Genomic DNA, 15589 nt, shown 5'->3' with positions numbered 1-15589 from the left:
TTCTTCCATTTGGAAGCTGTGCCAGCGCTCTTTTGTTTTTATCCTTGACCGTAGTGTCCATAGTTGTAGAAACTCAGGACACAGTGACATAAACTATAATGAAGCAATTTTTCACTAAACATATGCGGCAAATAATTGTCACAAACAACGTCCGTCATCTTGTCAAACTTTCCGTCAATCAAAATTCCTGTCAAATATGTCAAATACGCTCTGTGTTTGACAAGCACGTCAAACAGCACCGTGCAAGGTCGAATATTTGGCAAGAATAGTTGTTTGACAAAACGTTTGATCGTTTACAGGGGCCTTTACCTCTGACCTTACCTCCATACAGATTATTTCACATTGGGAATCTGTAATGACTACGCTAGATGTTATCGAGTTATTCATAGCAATATATTCTCCGCTCCTTTGTAAACGAATCTGCAAATGGAGGACGTACACCTTCCTCGTGACACACCAACGTGACAGAGATGGTCTCAGTAACCAGACATGGCTCCACATATTATTCCTAGTATTGTGCGATAGCAAACGCACGTGGCCTTTCCCTCACTGAGAGGTCTCTGTAGTGAACGCCCAGCGGTTTCCGCAGAAAGCCTCCTTCCTGCGCCGTTGCGGAAGTGGAATGACGTGTGGAAAGCCACACGTAGCGCTCTTCCCAAAAGAAGTCTGTCGTGAGCAGAGGACCAGTGCGATGCTACTGCTTGCTGTCGCGCTGTCTACGCTTGTCTTAGTCGGTGTAAAATCAGGTAACGAATTTTAATCATATCTATGAGCTCTCTTTCTCTCTCTGTGATGCGGGTCGCACCAGGAGAAATTTCGTGATAGATAACCCTCAAAAATAACGTTTCAGAGCAATTTTCAGGAGTTTAGAAAGGTAAAGCAGTCACCATTGCGAAGGTTGGTTTGAACACCACATTGCTTTACTAGGCATGGTTATATTGGAGATGTTACGCCCTTGCATTCTCCTGCCCTTTGGGCTGATTTACCCAGGTAGGTATAGGGTTAGCCCCACCTATGAGCTGACTTACCCAGCTAGGTATAACGTTGCCTGCAGTTTAACACGGGCTGAGAGCCACGGCACAAATTGACATTTAGCACATTAACAAACATTTCCAGAGGTGAAAGACGTGAGAAATATAAGGAATTAAAACGAATAATTGTTTTCGTTCGTCCTCTATCCGTTCCTATGCCTTATATGCATTTCTTCTGATTACGATGGAACTTTCGTGAGTTGTTGCGCGTATGTCCACGAATGTTTCTATGACGCTGAGCCGCTTATCACCCATAGGGTTGGGAGTGAAAAGTAGGTGACATATAAGCATAATTCAGGTATCACACACCACCGGTATAACTATCTGCATAAAAATAGTGTGGAAAAAATATTTCAGCCACCTCTAGAGTTCGGGTGAGCATGAGATAACGTGGCACGTAAAAATATTCGATAACGACCGGTATTGGTATAAAACCCCAGTTTTCGGGATCGCTATACTTACTGGTGACAGTAACAATGATGTCTCACCCGTGGTGGAAGGGGAAGGAGGGAGGGGGCGGACAAGGACATATCAGCATATCTCCGTAACAATTGAAGGAATTTATGCGGCGGCTTGCGGAAAAGTAATAGGTCAGAATGTTTTATTCTGTTCTCGATACCGGTTGAGGAATTACATGTCGTGCACTTCCCACCTTTCATGTCGTGCACTTTCCCACCTAGATGATGTAAGTTGCAACGCTCTGTCGATAGCTCTGTAGCAAGTAACATGGCGGTGTGCAACGTAACTTTGTCGGTGCGTGAGAAACAGCGTGCTGTAATTGAGTTTTTTACCGCAGAGTGCTGTAATTGAGTTTTTCATCGCAGAGAACGTGTCTCCAATTGGAATCGACGGAAGAACGAAAACTGAGTACGGTGATAATTGCGTCGACATCATTAAAGTGCGACGTTAGGTTGTTGGTGCTCGTAATGAAGGAAATAGTGGTGCTAAACTCAACGTGGAAGACAGAGTTCGGAATGAACGAGCGCGTACGGCAAAAAGACAGAGTTCTGAATGAACGAGCGCGTACGGCAACCGGTGAGACTCATCGGAATCAGGTTGATGAACTCATCAGAGAAAATCGTTGGATAACACGGACACGGCTCTATGGTAAATATGGCATGTCACGAGATTGCAATACAGAAAACGATCACGAAAACAAGAGAGTATCTATGGAATGTCGCCACAAAGGATCACCGACGCCAAAAGAGTTGAAGACCATACCATCAGTTGGCAAAGTCATGCTTACAGTGTTCTGGGATGTCCAAGATGTGATGCATTTGAAATCCATGCATCAAAGCACCATCATAACTATGTAAGTTACTGTGAGACCTTCGCAATGCTGAAAGCACGAATTCGAAGAGTTCATCCACACATGGAGCACCTTTACCTTCTGCGTGACAGAACCAGTCCATACACGAGTGCTGCGACATTTGTAACAATCCGACGCCTTCGGTTGTTATCGATCTTCCTCCAAGCAGTCTCGACTTGGCCCCATACAATTTTCATCGTTTCCAAAACTTAAAGAACACCTTCGAGGTCTTAATTTTGATAGTGATGAAGCGGTGCAAGCAGACGTCAGAGGTGAGGTTGTGGCTCCATCAACAAAGCCACGCATTCTACAGTGACGGTGTCAACAAACCGGTCTCTCGTTGGGAGAAATGTGTTCGTCGCCATGGTGGCTGTGTTGAGGAATAAATATGTAGATATGAAGAATAAAAAAGTAAAATGTTAATAAAGTTTGTTTTATTTAAAAAGCTTCAAGAGTTTCCACGTAAAAAATTCGGAGGCGCTACTTTTCAGCACGCCCCGTATCAAAATTAGCACACGTATTACTTGCTATCTGGGAACATTTATTGTGTCAGTAAGAAAACCCTAGCACTCCTATGGCTGACGGTTCGTGGTGGAATGGGGCGACTTTAAAGCGCAAATCAGGGACACCTGGAGCAGTTTCAACCAAATTTTACTATACATGACACAATAAAAATCCTGCAGGAGTGAGATATTCTTACTAAAGCTGGGGGTGGGAATGATGATGAGAAGGGGTGTCATATGGAAGCGTCTGAAAACAATGTGTTGTGTTCTACAATACATCAGCCACACCCTGTGAATGTGTTTCGGGGCTAAAGATCGTGCCACACAGCTGAACAACACAGATATATTTAACGTTTCTGTAAATGGGCCCCACACGCGAGCGACAGGTCGCAGCGATTCGTCGCATGCGATATCGCCTGCAATTGGTCGCTCGCGTCGACACCCCACACACGAGCGATTTGTCAAGCAATTGCAATCAGCATTACGAACGTCACTGTATCAAGAAGTTTATGGAAAAATGAACTATGTCTAGCAGCAGTTGCAGCTGATTTCTGTATGCCCACGAATACTTGCAGAACGTAAATTTAAAATACACGAGACTTATAACTTACCAAACATGTTTTGAAACACTTTTTTGGGACTTTAGGTTACTTCACAGCATATATTACAATTATCACTGACGCCAAACGGATTATTTAAACTTTTCAGTGCGTCTATAAAGCTCATGTCACGTTTATTAGTCCCCAATTTCTTTTTGCTCGTTAGTCTTAATGTTTAATGGCAAGTATTCAGGCCTACACAATTACCGCGATGTGTCTGTAGAGATGTTGTCAACAGCATCATCACTGATTACCGTAACTCTTGTTATAAATTGTATGAATGAAAATTAACGTATATGAAATGACAAGGACTGTATAAAAGATTACCCCTGAACAATTAAATTAAAAAGTCTCCTTAACATTGCACTAGGTACGTATGTTATTCTGTTTAGAAGCTAAAAAATTTAATAAACATTTAATTATTTGATAAATAACGAAAAACAATAAGAAGGAGCCCATTGTATTGCGACTATTACTGTGAAATTCCTATCACTTCTGCTTCTACAGCACAAGTTTCAAAATGCTGATCACTGCAAAATCAGAGGGTGTATTCTGAATTTTAGCAACTCAGGCTTCCACTTCACTTCTCAGAGTAGTTCATGGTCCTGGGCAACCATAAATTTTAACGTAAATTTCTTACTCGACGTGGGCAAAGCGGAAAGAAACAAAATTGCACAACCACGCTTGATAAACAGAGAAACGAGATGGAGTCTTATTGCCACACATCGCTGCCAACCAGCCAGGCAGCCATATTGCGTGCAAGAATCGCTTGCGATCCATAAGATTGCCTGGGATTTCCATGCGACCAGCAATCAGCGACCGGCTGCTGCGATTTTCCCACACACGTGCAGTCTACGAAGTGATATGTCGCCCATGCCATGGGCGGCTGCGATTCGTTGCTCGTTTGTGGGGGCCTTAAAGGCATGTGATATAAAACAGTGGAGAACCAGACAGCTGACGGCGACAGTCCATTTTCTCGAAACGACAGTCAATTACTGGTGTTTCCTCAGAATACAGCTGAAACTGTGGTGTAAAATTCATCAGAGATACAGGTGAAATATGTGCACAAACATGGGTCAGATCTGTTAAATGTATGCGAAATAAATATATAAGCCTGGAATGTATATGACATATGTGTACGAGGGCGAAGCCGCGGTCAGAAATCTAGTTGATTGCGCGTATTCCCATTATTTCCACCGACATAACATTTGATTTCTAAAGACTGCAGTACCTCATTCGATTGCATTCTAAACAACTATCACCAAGCCCCAAGGTCAATCGCTTCAAGTGTGTGGATTAAATCTGGAAAATCCATGGTTTTCACAGACCTCAATTACATGTTGCATGCTCGCGAGTGAAAAGCTGCAAAATTTATTTGTTTTTACACAAGACAGAAAGACTAAAACTATTGTATGACCCAACGCACTTGAAGAATTTTTTCAAATTTTATTTTATGCACCAAAAGTCATTGTCTTTCATTTATTTTGTGCATGTAAATGTGTCTGCTTTATGCATGTGTACATACTTGGAAGGAAAAAGACGCATTGCAACGAATGCCGGGCACAACTAGTGACAGATAAAAGTACTAGAACTTACAGGGAATCCAAACCGAGAACTTTGCGTCCGTAGCCTACCACTTTACCACTGTGCCACCTGTAACACAGCATTTAAGGTCGTATAAAATTTCCCTGTACAATTTATGATTTGTTGAGATTAAGATAAAGAAAACGACTGAAATCGTTAAGGTGTTCAACCGGATATGTTTACATCGCTGTACAGAAGTACATAATTTTTTTTTAAAAAAAAGGAGAAAATATTGCCATTCATGTTCAAGTAAATTTCAGTTTTATAAATAAATGTAAGTTCTGTGTGAACCTAATTTTAACACTTTTATTTTGTATGACCATGTAGCCTTTCTCTGATCTAGGATGGCGATCATTATAAACAAATTTACATCTTCAAACACAGCAGCCTGGAAACAAAAACCTCTATATAGGTTAATAATGTAAAGAAGACACTGAATAAATTGTAATAACTACCTCGCAATGCAGATAGGCGACTGGATACAAATAATGGATGTAATACCGCACAATAATTTCCATTCATTTAATTACTGCTAGTGGCGAATGAATGGGCTAATGCGTCTTATCCATTTGAATCGCTTACTAGAACTGAGTAACTATTATTGTTCATTGTCTCTATCGTCGAAAAAAATGAGATAAAAGACAGGACTCCACAGATACATTACTGTAATTACGATCTGCGGCCTGCGTAATCTTAGGTTGCCTTTACTCATTGCTAATAGCTTTATTTATTTCAAAATTAATTATTTGATCCACAGCCACATCGGAAACGGAAAATAAAGAAATATTAAAACTTCTGAATTTTCCACTAAAACGCTCGGGTTAACTTGAAGCTTCGACCAAACGTCGGCCTTGAGCTGTAACGTGGTAGGTAACGTCATTCGGTAACGAACAATGTCTCTGGTCGGCCGAGTAACGCGCGAAAACACTAAGTTCATTTAACTCTGGAATAAATATAAATATAGTTTGTTTCAAATATAAAATTTTTGTCCGGTGAGGTGATTCCTTAGAGAGATCGAATCTCAGTTCGTCTGTTGTAGTGATGTGACATTGATCCTTTGTCTTACTTTGTCTTGGGCTGCTGATAGCACTTTGGAACTCAAGAGTGATTCCTTCCGCTGATTTCATGCTCAACGATTCCTGTCCGTCAGTTCTACGTGTGGTCTGCGTGGACTTGGTTTAGATGTGGTTGTCTGTTCGCATTTCCATTTAACAACACATCACCAAAAGTCAACTTTGGCAACTTTAGAAGTGTTGAAATGCCCCCGACAGATTTGTTACCCAGGTGACATCCAATGACTAGTTCTCCCTGTTCGAAGTCTATGAGCTCTCCAGACAGATCTTTTCCGATGTTACTGCTTCTCTACTTACAGCACAATACTCCCCACCTCCTTTTACGTGGCTGGTCCGCCTCTCGTGACATAAAGTGGTCATTTCCGCATTACATAGAGAGAGGTATTTGAATACTTCTGAGCAGATAGTGTACTGAGAAACATGAACTGCATCAACAGTATTACCGAAATCTGAAACTTTAGCAGAAAGTTAGAATGACATTGATTAATGTCATAAACACACATGTTATATTTATTTTCATGTATGCACGTGAACTGTATATTATTTTCGCTTAATGTGACCGGATATTGACAAAAAATACGGGGAATTTTATACACTGAAATAATCGGTGTATTTTTTTAGCCAGATTCTTGTGCCGTTTTCATACAGCACGATAACACAGTCATTTCACCAGCATTATTTCCGCCGTAGTTTCCGTCTGGCTTTCCATATCAACCATTACTTTGTTGCCTCTACATGTGTAATAACGTCTTCAGATCGAGCGACATTTTCTTAGTCTGCAGATGCAGACTAAGAAACCGCGATAGTCTCATCAGTAATCATACGGTCAATTACGTCATTAACTCATTCGTCTGAACATCCTTGAATGTTTTCTAACAAACTGCGACGAGTCAACATAGTAACCAGTTTCTTCATTCAGCGTGCGAACTGCACCACTGGCCCCAGTGGTGGACACACATGGAGGGCGACTCCCCCCCCCCCCCCCCCTCCCACCACGGCCTTGCGGAGCCGCCGAGTTGCCACCGTCGCCCACGCCAGTAGTCAGCCCGCACGCTATTCGTTCGTTTCTTTCGTCAGTCGACTCAACAGAGTCGAGTTATCGAGTAGTTGTACTTTCCTATGTAGCACGCGCGTCCGCGTTATCGTATTTTATACGTTTCTGTCTGGCACATAGATAGCTAACACATACCTACGAGGAAAGTCGCGGTCATTCTAGTGATCTCGAATCGTTATTCTGTCCGGCATTTGTTCGAGAAATGTCGCGAATATTCTACTGTTTTCTTATACAGAGAACCTTCGATATGTAGCTTTATAAATACGGACTGTTCGCCGAATAGGAAGCTAGTTTACATTCAGAAGCAGATATATTTAAGACTGAAGAATGAATAAGGAAAAAGTCGTAGTTGTAGCAACTGCAAGTGTGAACATTAGTCGAGAGCGAGAGTGATCAGTTGATTGCGAAGTATTAATAATAGTAATTCATAGTAATTTTTCAATAAAAATATTGTTACAATACTCGTAACACTATTCTTACTAATAACGTAACTATAGTTGCCCGTACCTAACTCGTAATACGAGTTACCTATGGGAAACTTTGATGCGCACATCTCCAGCAATAGTGACTTTCGAGAAGATTCCTAAAAAAGGTGTTGGTTATTATATAGGTCCTCTATTCAAATGCACTAGAAAGGCACGGAATCGACAATAAAAGTTCCACACACATTAACTGCCTGATGACGTCATCATGGGGAAGCTCGTCCTTATACGTCGTAACTCGACCTTATATGTCGTAAGGTACATATTGTCTTGTTGCTTTCACAGTAGTGGCATAAATGTCCTTAATGATCGTGGTTCTGTTATGCAAGTGTTGTCAGTTTGCCCTAGAGCTGACTATCTCACTTTGCACGTGCTGTACAAAATATTTGCTTGTCTACTTTCATCTATAGCTACAGTAGAAAGAAGTTTCTCAACATTGCGGTGTACAAAGACATGGCTGAGGTCGACTGTGCAGGAGGATCAACTTAATGGCTTTGCTCTGTTGAACACTCACCCTGACAATGATTGTCCTATTGACGAAGTAGTTAACCAATTTGCCAGGGAGAATAGGCGCATAGAATTCATCATTTAAGGAAGAGAACTACAATCGTAACTTTTTTATATCGTAAGATGGCGTTGTATTGTATATGTGTATATTCAGTTTAAATAAAACTTTCTTAAACTTTGCATGTGACTTGATTATTTTTTATTACGGTAAAAGTAAAGGTAGCTCAAGATATCTTTAGCGCCCCCTCCTTGAGGTTTTTATGTATCCGCCAGTGCCTGGACCTGCAGATGGCTGGCCATCTATCTTTTTGTTACCGGATACTGCCACCTTAAGTCTGATGTCAGTTTTAGACTCTCAACAAACGGGGTCAATACAGTACAAATAAATGTTAACTTGTTAAGAGAACCGTGTCAAAAATCACTACACTAAAAAATATAACGATCCGAATGAACCGCAGATCCAGATTAATGAGGGCCGGATAAACGAGGTTTCACTGTATCATAGCTGCAGCGGTCCTAGAGCCATACCTTTAGATATATGTAACCCCTTCAACTAAAGTCTGTTGGAAATTCTGTGACGCGTTAATTGTACCTTGAATAGCTTAATGCACAGCAATATATTAATCAGTTTTAAACGATGGAACGAAGAATTGCTCTCTCATTTCATAATTAAAGGAACATGCATAATGTCATAAAAGTTTTCTAGGTATGGTACCGAGTTACATTATAAAGGAAACTGTTACTGGTGGCACCAACGTTTCGCCCACTGTTACAGTGGGCTTCTGCTGGGTTGAATAGACCCAGAAGAATCCCTCTGTATCTGTGACCAAAACGTTGGTGCCACCAGACATATATTTTTTTTATATATAATGCGGTATCACACCAAGAAAACTTTTATGCGAACTGACTATAACCGAGGAAGTCTAGGCAACTTAAACACGCATAATGCTTATTTTAAGTTTGGTATACCCTATGGAGTACCTTAGATATCCTGGGTTAGGCATGCCCTCCGAGAGCATGAACGAGTAGTTTCACTCAGAACGAATGAATAGCTCAGACAACAAAAACATAACCACCTTCCACACGGAGCACGTCCGGATCTCACCACTGACTTCTAGTATCGGCTGCACACAGTTGACGTCAACAAGTGTATGGGCCTGAAGATGACGTTGTTTTGTTACAACGTTGAAACTAGTTGCCAAAATAAAATCGACACCTTAAATACAGCTGGAGGAATTTCTTCATTTTTAATATAAAACAATAAATACCGGTAGTGTTTCATGTAAAAAGACGAATACATGATTCAACAGACAGAAAGACCACAGACTGGTTTCACCTGAAAAGAAAGAACGAGTAAGCGAAACTACAATAGGCTGTAACGGAAACTACAATAGGTTGTATCGACTACTTTACATTAGGTTTGCCCCACAGAATGGTTTCACTCGGCAGAAATGAATAAACAATAATCCAACCGATACGTAAAGCTAAAAACCACTGAATCGATTGTTTTCATTCAGTTGTTTCCACAGATTGGTTTCATTCTAACGAATGACTGAATAATCAACCGTTACGTTATGCTATAAGGACAAGAGGTTGTCTAGAGTTTCACACGGGGCATTAGTGAAAGGAGTACAGTCGAAAACGAATGGATAGCTTTGAAAGATCAAATAGCGAAGGTAGCAGAGGAAAAAATAGGTAAAAAGATAGGGCCTAGTAGAAATCCTCGGATATTACGGGAGTAAAGAGAAGCAGCTGTATGAATATCAAGAATTTAGATTGAAAAACCAGTTCTAAGCAAAGAAAGGAAAGGTGGAACGAGTATATAGAGAGTCTATACAAGGGAGACGATTTGAAGGCAATACTGTAGAAAGGGAAGTGGGTGTAGGTGAAGATAAGATGGAAGATATGATTCTGCGAGAAGAATTTAACAGAGCACTGAAAGATCTAAGACGATACAAGACCCTGGAGTAGATGGCATTCCGTCATAACTACTGATAACCTTGAGAGAGTCATCCGTGACAAAACCATTCCATCTGGTTTGCAGAATGTACGAGACTGACTAAATACTCTCATAGTTTAAGAAGAATATAATAATTACAACTCGAAAGAAATCAGGTGCTGACAGGTGTGAAAATTACCGAACTGTCAGTTAAATAAGTCGTAGTTGTAAAATATTGACACGAATTCTTTACAGCAGAATAGAAAACGTTGTAGAAGCCGACCTCAGGGAACATCAGTGCGGATTCCGGAGATATGTAGGCACAGGGGGGCAATGCTTTCCTTTAGAAGATAGGTCGAGGAAAGGTAAACCTACATTCATGGTATTTGTAGACTTTGAGAAAGCTGTTGACGACGGTGACTGGAATTCTCTCCTTGAAATTCTGAAAGTAGCACGGGTAAAATACAGGGATCGAAAGGTTATTTACAGCTTGTACAGAAGGCAATTTCTGTACTACTGCAGGTACGATCTACAACTTGGGGAAGACATTTTCTTAAGATAATTTGTTACGTATATGGCTCACTTTTATCATCAGCGATGTACGGGACAAAGCACAACAAAGCCGTGTCGTGGGAGGTCTATGTGAGGAACCTGTAACCTCCACTGCGTTAATGCAACTAACCGAGAAAAGGTAATTATTGATAACTTGTATAAACAGTATTATATTCTTACAGAACTGTGATAACAGTAATGATTTTTTGAAAATAATTTAGTTTCGTGACTAAAGCAGAATCGAATCGTTTAGTTTTTACCCCTCATAAAATTCCATTTTACCCCTCAGGGTGTAATTACCCCCAGGCTGGGAACCGTTGGAACAGAGGCTTTTGGAATGTGTGCTACAGAACAATGCTGAAGACTGGATAGGTAGATCACGTAACTAAAGAGGTGGTACGATATAGTATTAGGGAGACAAGAAATCCGTGGCAGAACTTGACTTAAAGAAGAGATCGGTTGATAAGACACATTCTGAAACATCAAGGTATCACCAATTTAATAATGGAGCAAAGTGTGCCTGCGTGTGTGTGTGTGTGTGTGTGTGTGTGTGTGTGTGTGTGTGTGTGGGAGGCAAAAATCATAGAGGAAGACTAAGAGATGAATATAGTAAGCATATTCAGAAGGATGTAGGTTGCAGTAGTTACTCGGAGATGAAGAGACTTCCATAGGCTAGAGTCGCATGGAGAGTTGCATCAAATCAGTCTTCGGACTGGAGACCACCACATGAACACCAACAGAATGATTCGATTGTTTTCCAGCAACCGACCGTATGGATTGTTTTCATTCGGTCGTACTCATCGCTAATTGCCATAAGTGAAAATAATTTTTTTGAGTCATGAGTTATCTAACTGGTTTGATGCGGCCCGCCACGAATTCCTCTCCTGCGCTAATATCTTCATCTCTGAGTAGCAAGAGCATCCTTCGTCTACAATTATTTGTTGGTTGTATTCAAAGCTCTGTCTTTCACTGCAGTTTTTACCCTTTATAGTTCCCCCTGGAGGTTATTCCCTGACGCCTTAACACATGTCCTATCATTCTGTCTCTTCTTCTTGTCAGTGTTTTCCATATGTTCCTTCCTTCGCCGATTGTGAGGACTGCCTCCTCATTCCTTATCAGTCCATCTGATTTTCAGTATTCTTCTGGAGCACTACGTCTCAGACGCTTCAATTCTCTTCTTTTCCGCTTTTCCCAATATCCATGACTCACTGCCATATAATGATTGCTCCGAACGTACATTCATAGAAATTTTGTTTGACACCAGTAGATTTCTCTAGTCTGGTTTTACATCCTCCTTGCTTCGTCTGTTATGAGTAATTCTGCTTCCAAGATAAAAGAATTCCTTAACTTCGTGACCCTAGTTTTGATGTTCAGTTTCTAGCTATTCTCCTTTATGCTACATCTCATTACCTTTGTCTTCGGTTTACTCTCAGTCCATGTTCAGAACTCATTAGACTGTTCGTTCCGTCAAACACATCCTATAATTCTTCTACACATTCACTAGAGTAGCAAATGTCATCTCCGAATCCTATCGTTTATATCATTCACCCAGAATTTTAATCCAACTCTTGAATCTTTCTTTTATTTCCGTCATTGCTTCTTCGATATATAGATCGAGCAGTAGGGACGAAATATTGCAGACCTGTCTTAACAGTCTTTTTAAGCTGAGCACTTTGTTCTTTGTGTTCCAGTCTTATTGTTTCCTCTTCGTTCTTGTACGTCCCATATACATTATAAATGCGAAAGCTTGTGCCTATGTTTGTTGCTCCTTCGCGCTGAACGGTTCAAATGGTTCAAATGGCTCTGAGCACTATGGGACTCAACTGCTGAGGTCATTAGTCCCCTAGAACTTAGAACTAGTTAAACCTAACTAACCTAAGGACATCACAAACATCCATGCCCGAGGCAGGATTCGAACCTGCGACCGTAGCGGTCTTGCGGTTCCAGACTGCAGCGCCTTTAACCGCACGGCCACTTCGGCCCGCGCTGAACGGCTGGACGGATTTGGAAGAAATTAGTTTATACCCTGAATAGGCTACTTTTAAAAGTGTGTAGTACGAAATACTTATTGATTTGAGGATATAATGCTATATGTGGAACAATAATTACTCTTACAAAAATCAACACACATCAAAAAAGTTTTGCATCACCTCGGTTCTGAGAGTGCTGGAACCTCTACAGAAAATTAGAACAGAGAACATCATAAACTTTATTTCCGCCATACAGTGAGACCTTTAGAGGTGGTTGTCCAGATTGCTGTACGCACAAGTACCTCTAATACCCAGTAGCTCGTCCTCTTGCATCGATGCACGGCTGTATTCGTCGTGGCAACTATCCACAAATTCATCAAGGCACTGTTGGTCCAGATTGTCTCACTCCTGAACGGCGATTCTACGTAGATCCCTCAGAGTGGTTGTTGGGTCACGTCGTCCATAAACAGCCCTTTTCAATCTATCCCAGGCATGTTCGATAGGGTTCATGTCTGGAGAACATGCTCCCGCTCTGGTCGAGCGATGTCGTTATCCTGGAGGAAGTCATTCGCAAGATGTGCACGATGGAGGCGCAAATAGTCCATGAAGACGAATGCCCCGCCAATATGCTACCGATATGATTGCACTATCGGTAGGAGGATGGCATTCACGTATCGTACAGCCGTTACGGCGCCTTCCATGACCACCAGCGGCGTACGTAGGCCCCACATAATGCCACCCCAAAGCAGCAGGCAGCCTCCACGTTGCTGCACTCGCTGGACAGTGTGTGGAAGGCGTTCAGCCTGACCGGGTTGCTTTCAAACAAGTCTCCGACAATTGTCTTGTTGAAGGCATATGCGACACCCATCGGTGAAGAGAACGTAATGCCAATCCTGAGCGGTCCATTCGGCATGTTGTCGGGCCCATCTGTACCGCAGTGCAAGGTTTCGTGGTTGCAAAGATAAACGTCAGGAGTGAAGTTGCGCATTATGCAGCCCATTGCGCACAGTTTGAGCCGTAACACGACGTCCTGTGGCTGCACGAAAAGCATTATTCAACATGATGGCGTTGCTGTCAGGGTTCCTCCGAGCCATACATAATCAGTAGGTAGCGGTCATCCACTGCAGTAATAGTCCTTGGGCGGCCTGAGTGAGGCACGTCATCGACAGTTCCTGTGTCTCTGTATCTCCTCCGTGTCCGAACAACATAGCTTTTGTTCACTCCGAGACGCTTGGACACCTGCCTTGTTGAGAGCCCTTCCTGGCAAATGAGGACGCGATCGACCCGCGGCATTGACCGTCTACGCATGGTTGAACTACAGACAACACGGGCTGTGTACCTCCTTCCTGGTGGAATAACTGGAACTCCGTCTAATAGGCGCTGCTCATGCATGGTTGTTTACATCTTTGGGCGGGTTTAGTGACATCTCTGAACAGTCAAAGGGACTGTTTCTGTGGTACAATATCCACGGTCAACGTCTATCTTCAGGAGTTCTGGAAACTGGGGTAATGCAAAACATTTTTGATGTGTGTATTTACTCTTTGTCTTTTGAACCATATCGTACTGTGAAAATATCTTTATTGTTTAATATTTCCCACATAATACGATCCAACGTAATGAATACAATACTCATACAATCCTCACAGTGTTTAATCCATACTTCCACAGAAGTCCACTGCATTTTAATCGCTGAACGTCAGACCTACCTTACAGCTTCTGAAACGCTTGAAGACACAACGACGGTGTCATTTAAATGCTGTACGCCAGAGAGACGTCATGCCTTAGCATGTGGAACGTGGCAGGCTAGTGAGGCTGTATTTGAAGATGATATGCGAGCGTATTTGCTGGTAACAGGCACACACGTAAGGGCAGATGACGTTGTTGTGTATACAGATAAACTGAAGCAAAAATCATAACACCAAAACATAATTAGCGTAGAGTAATGAAATTTCGGGAAAACATTTGTCTAGGTAACATGTTTAAGTGATTTACATTGAAAGATCACAGGTTAATGTAAGCTCGAGGTAAGCCATTACAAATGTGAAATTTTGGTACACTAATAACCAGTGTAACTGCCAGAATGTTGAATACAAGCATGCGAACGTGCATAGATTGTGCTGAACAGGTGCCGGATGTCAGTTTGTGGGATGGAGTTCCAAGCCCAATGCACTTAGTCGGTCAGTACAGGGCCGGTGCTGGTTATGGATGACACTGGAGTTGTCGTCCAATGATGTCCCACAGGTGCTCGATTTGAGACAGATCTGGTGATCGAGCAGGCCAAGGCAACATGTCGGCACTCTGCACAGCATGTTGAGTTACAACAGCGGTACGTGGGCGAGCATCATCCTTTTGGAAAACACCCCCTGGAATGTTGTTCTTGAACACAACAGGTCGAATCTCCAGATTAACGTACAAAAGAACGCTCCTGCTGTCATACGAAATCGCATCCCAGACCATAACTCCAGGAGTAGGCGCAGTGTGCCTAGCACGCAGACAGGTTGGTTGCAGGCCCTCAGCTAAACTCCTTCTCACCAACACACGGCCATCACAACACCGAGGCAGAACTAACTTCCTTCAGAAAACACAACAGCCCTCCACCCTGCCCCTACTGAGCTCTCGTTTGACGCCGCTTCCAAGTCGCAAACGGCGCTCGTTTGGGGTCAGCGGGATGTACGTAACAGGATGTCTGGCTCGGAGCTGTTGTTGAAATAACCTATTTGTAACAGTTCATTGTGTCACTGTGGTTCCAACTGCTGCTCAGATTGCTGCTGCAGATGCAGTACAATGCGCCACAGCCACACGCCGAACACGATGATTTTCCCTCTCGGCAGCACCGCGTGGCCATCCAAAACCCAGGTTTCTTGCGTCTGAGCCTTCCTGTGACCACCGCTACCAGCAATCATGTACAGTGACTACATTCCTGCCAAGCCTTTCTGCAGTATTGCAGAAGGAACATCCTGCTTCTCGAAGCCCTACTACACGCTGC

General features: G+C 42.4%; 1 protein-coding gene across 2 annotated transcripts in view; it reads left to right on the top strand.

Annotated features, from left to right (window-relative positions):
• Positions 1-654: 654 nt before the first annotated feature.
• The window catches only part of LOC124804951 (mast/stem cell growth factor receptor kita-like), a 315287-nt gene continuing 300352 nt past the window's right edge, over positions 655-15589 (top strand). For both annotated transcript variants that reach the window (XM_047265338.1, XM_047265337.1), the window contains exon 1: positions 655-746. In XM_047265338.1, coding sequence (XP_047121294.1) covers positions 692-746 — 55 coding nt within the window. In that variant the 5' untranslated portion in view covers positions 655-691. The remainder of the gene's footprint in view (positions 747-15589) is intronic.

Source organism: Schistocerca piceifrons, chromosome 7, assembly GCF_021461385.2.
Source record: "Schistocerca piceifrons isolate TAMUIC-IGC-003096 chromosome 7, iqSchPice1.1, whole genome shotgun sequence".
Taxonomy (NCBI): Eukaryota; Metazoa; Arthropoda; class Insecta; order Orthoptera; family Acrididae; genus Schistocerca; species Schistocerca piceifrons.
The sequence above is the reverse complement of the archived record's forward strand: the minus strand, read 5'-3'. Positions and strand labels throughout refer to the sequence as shown.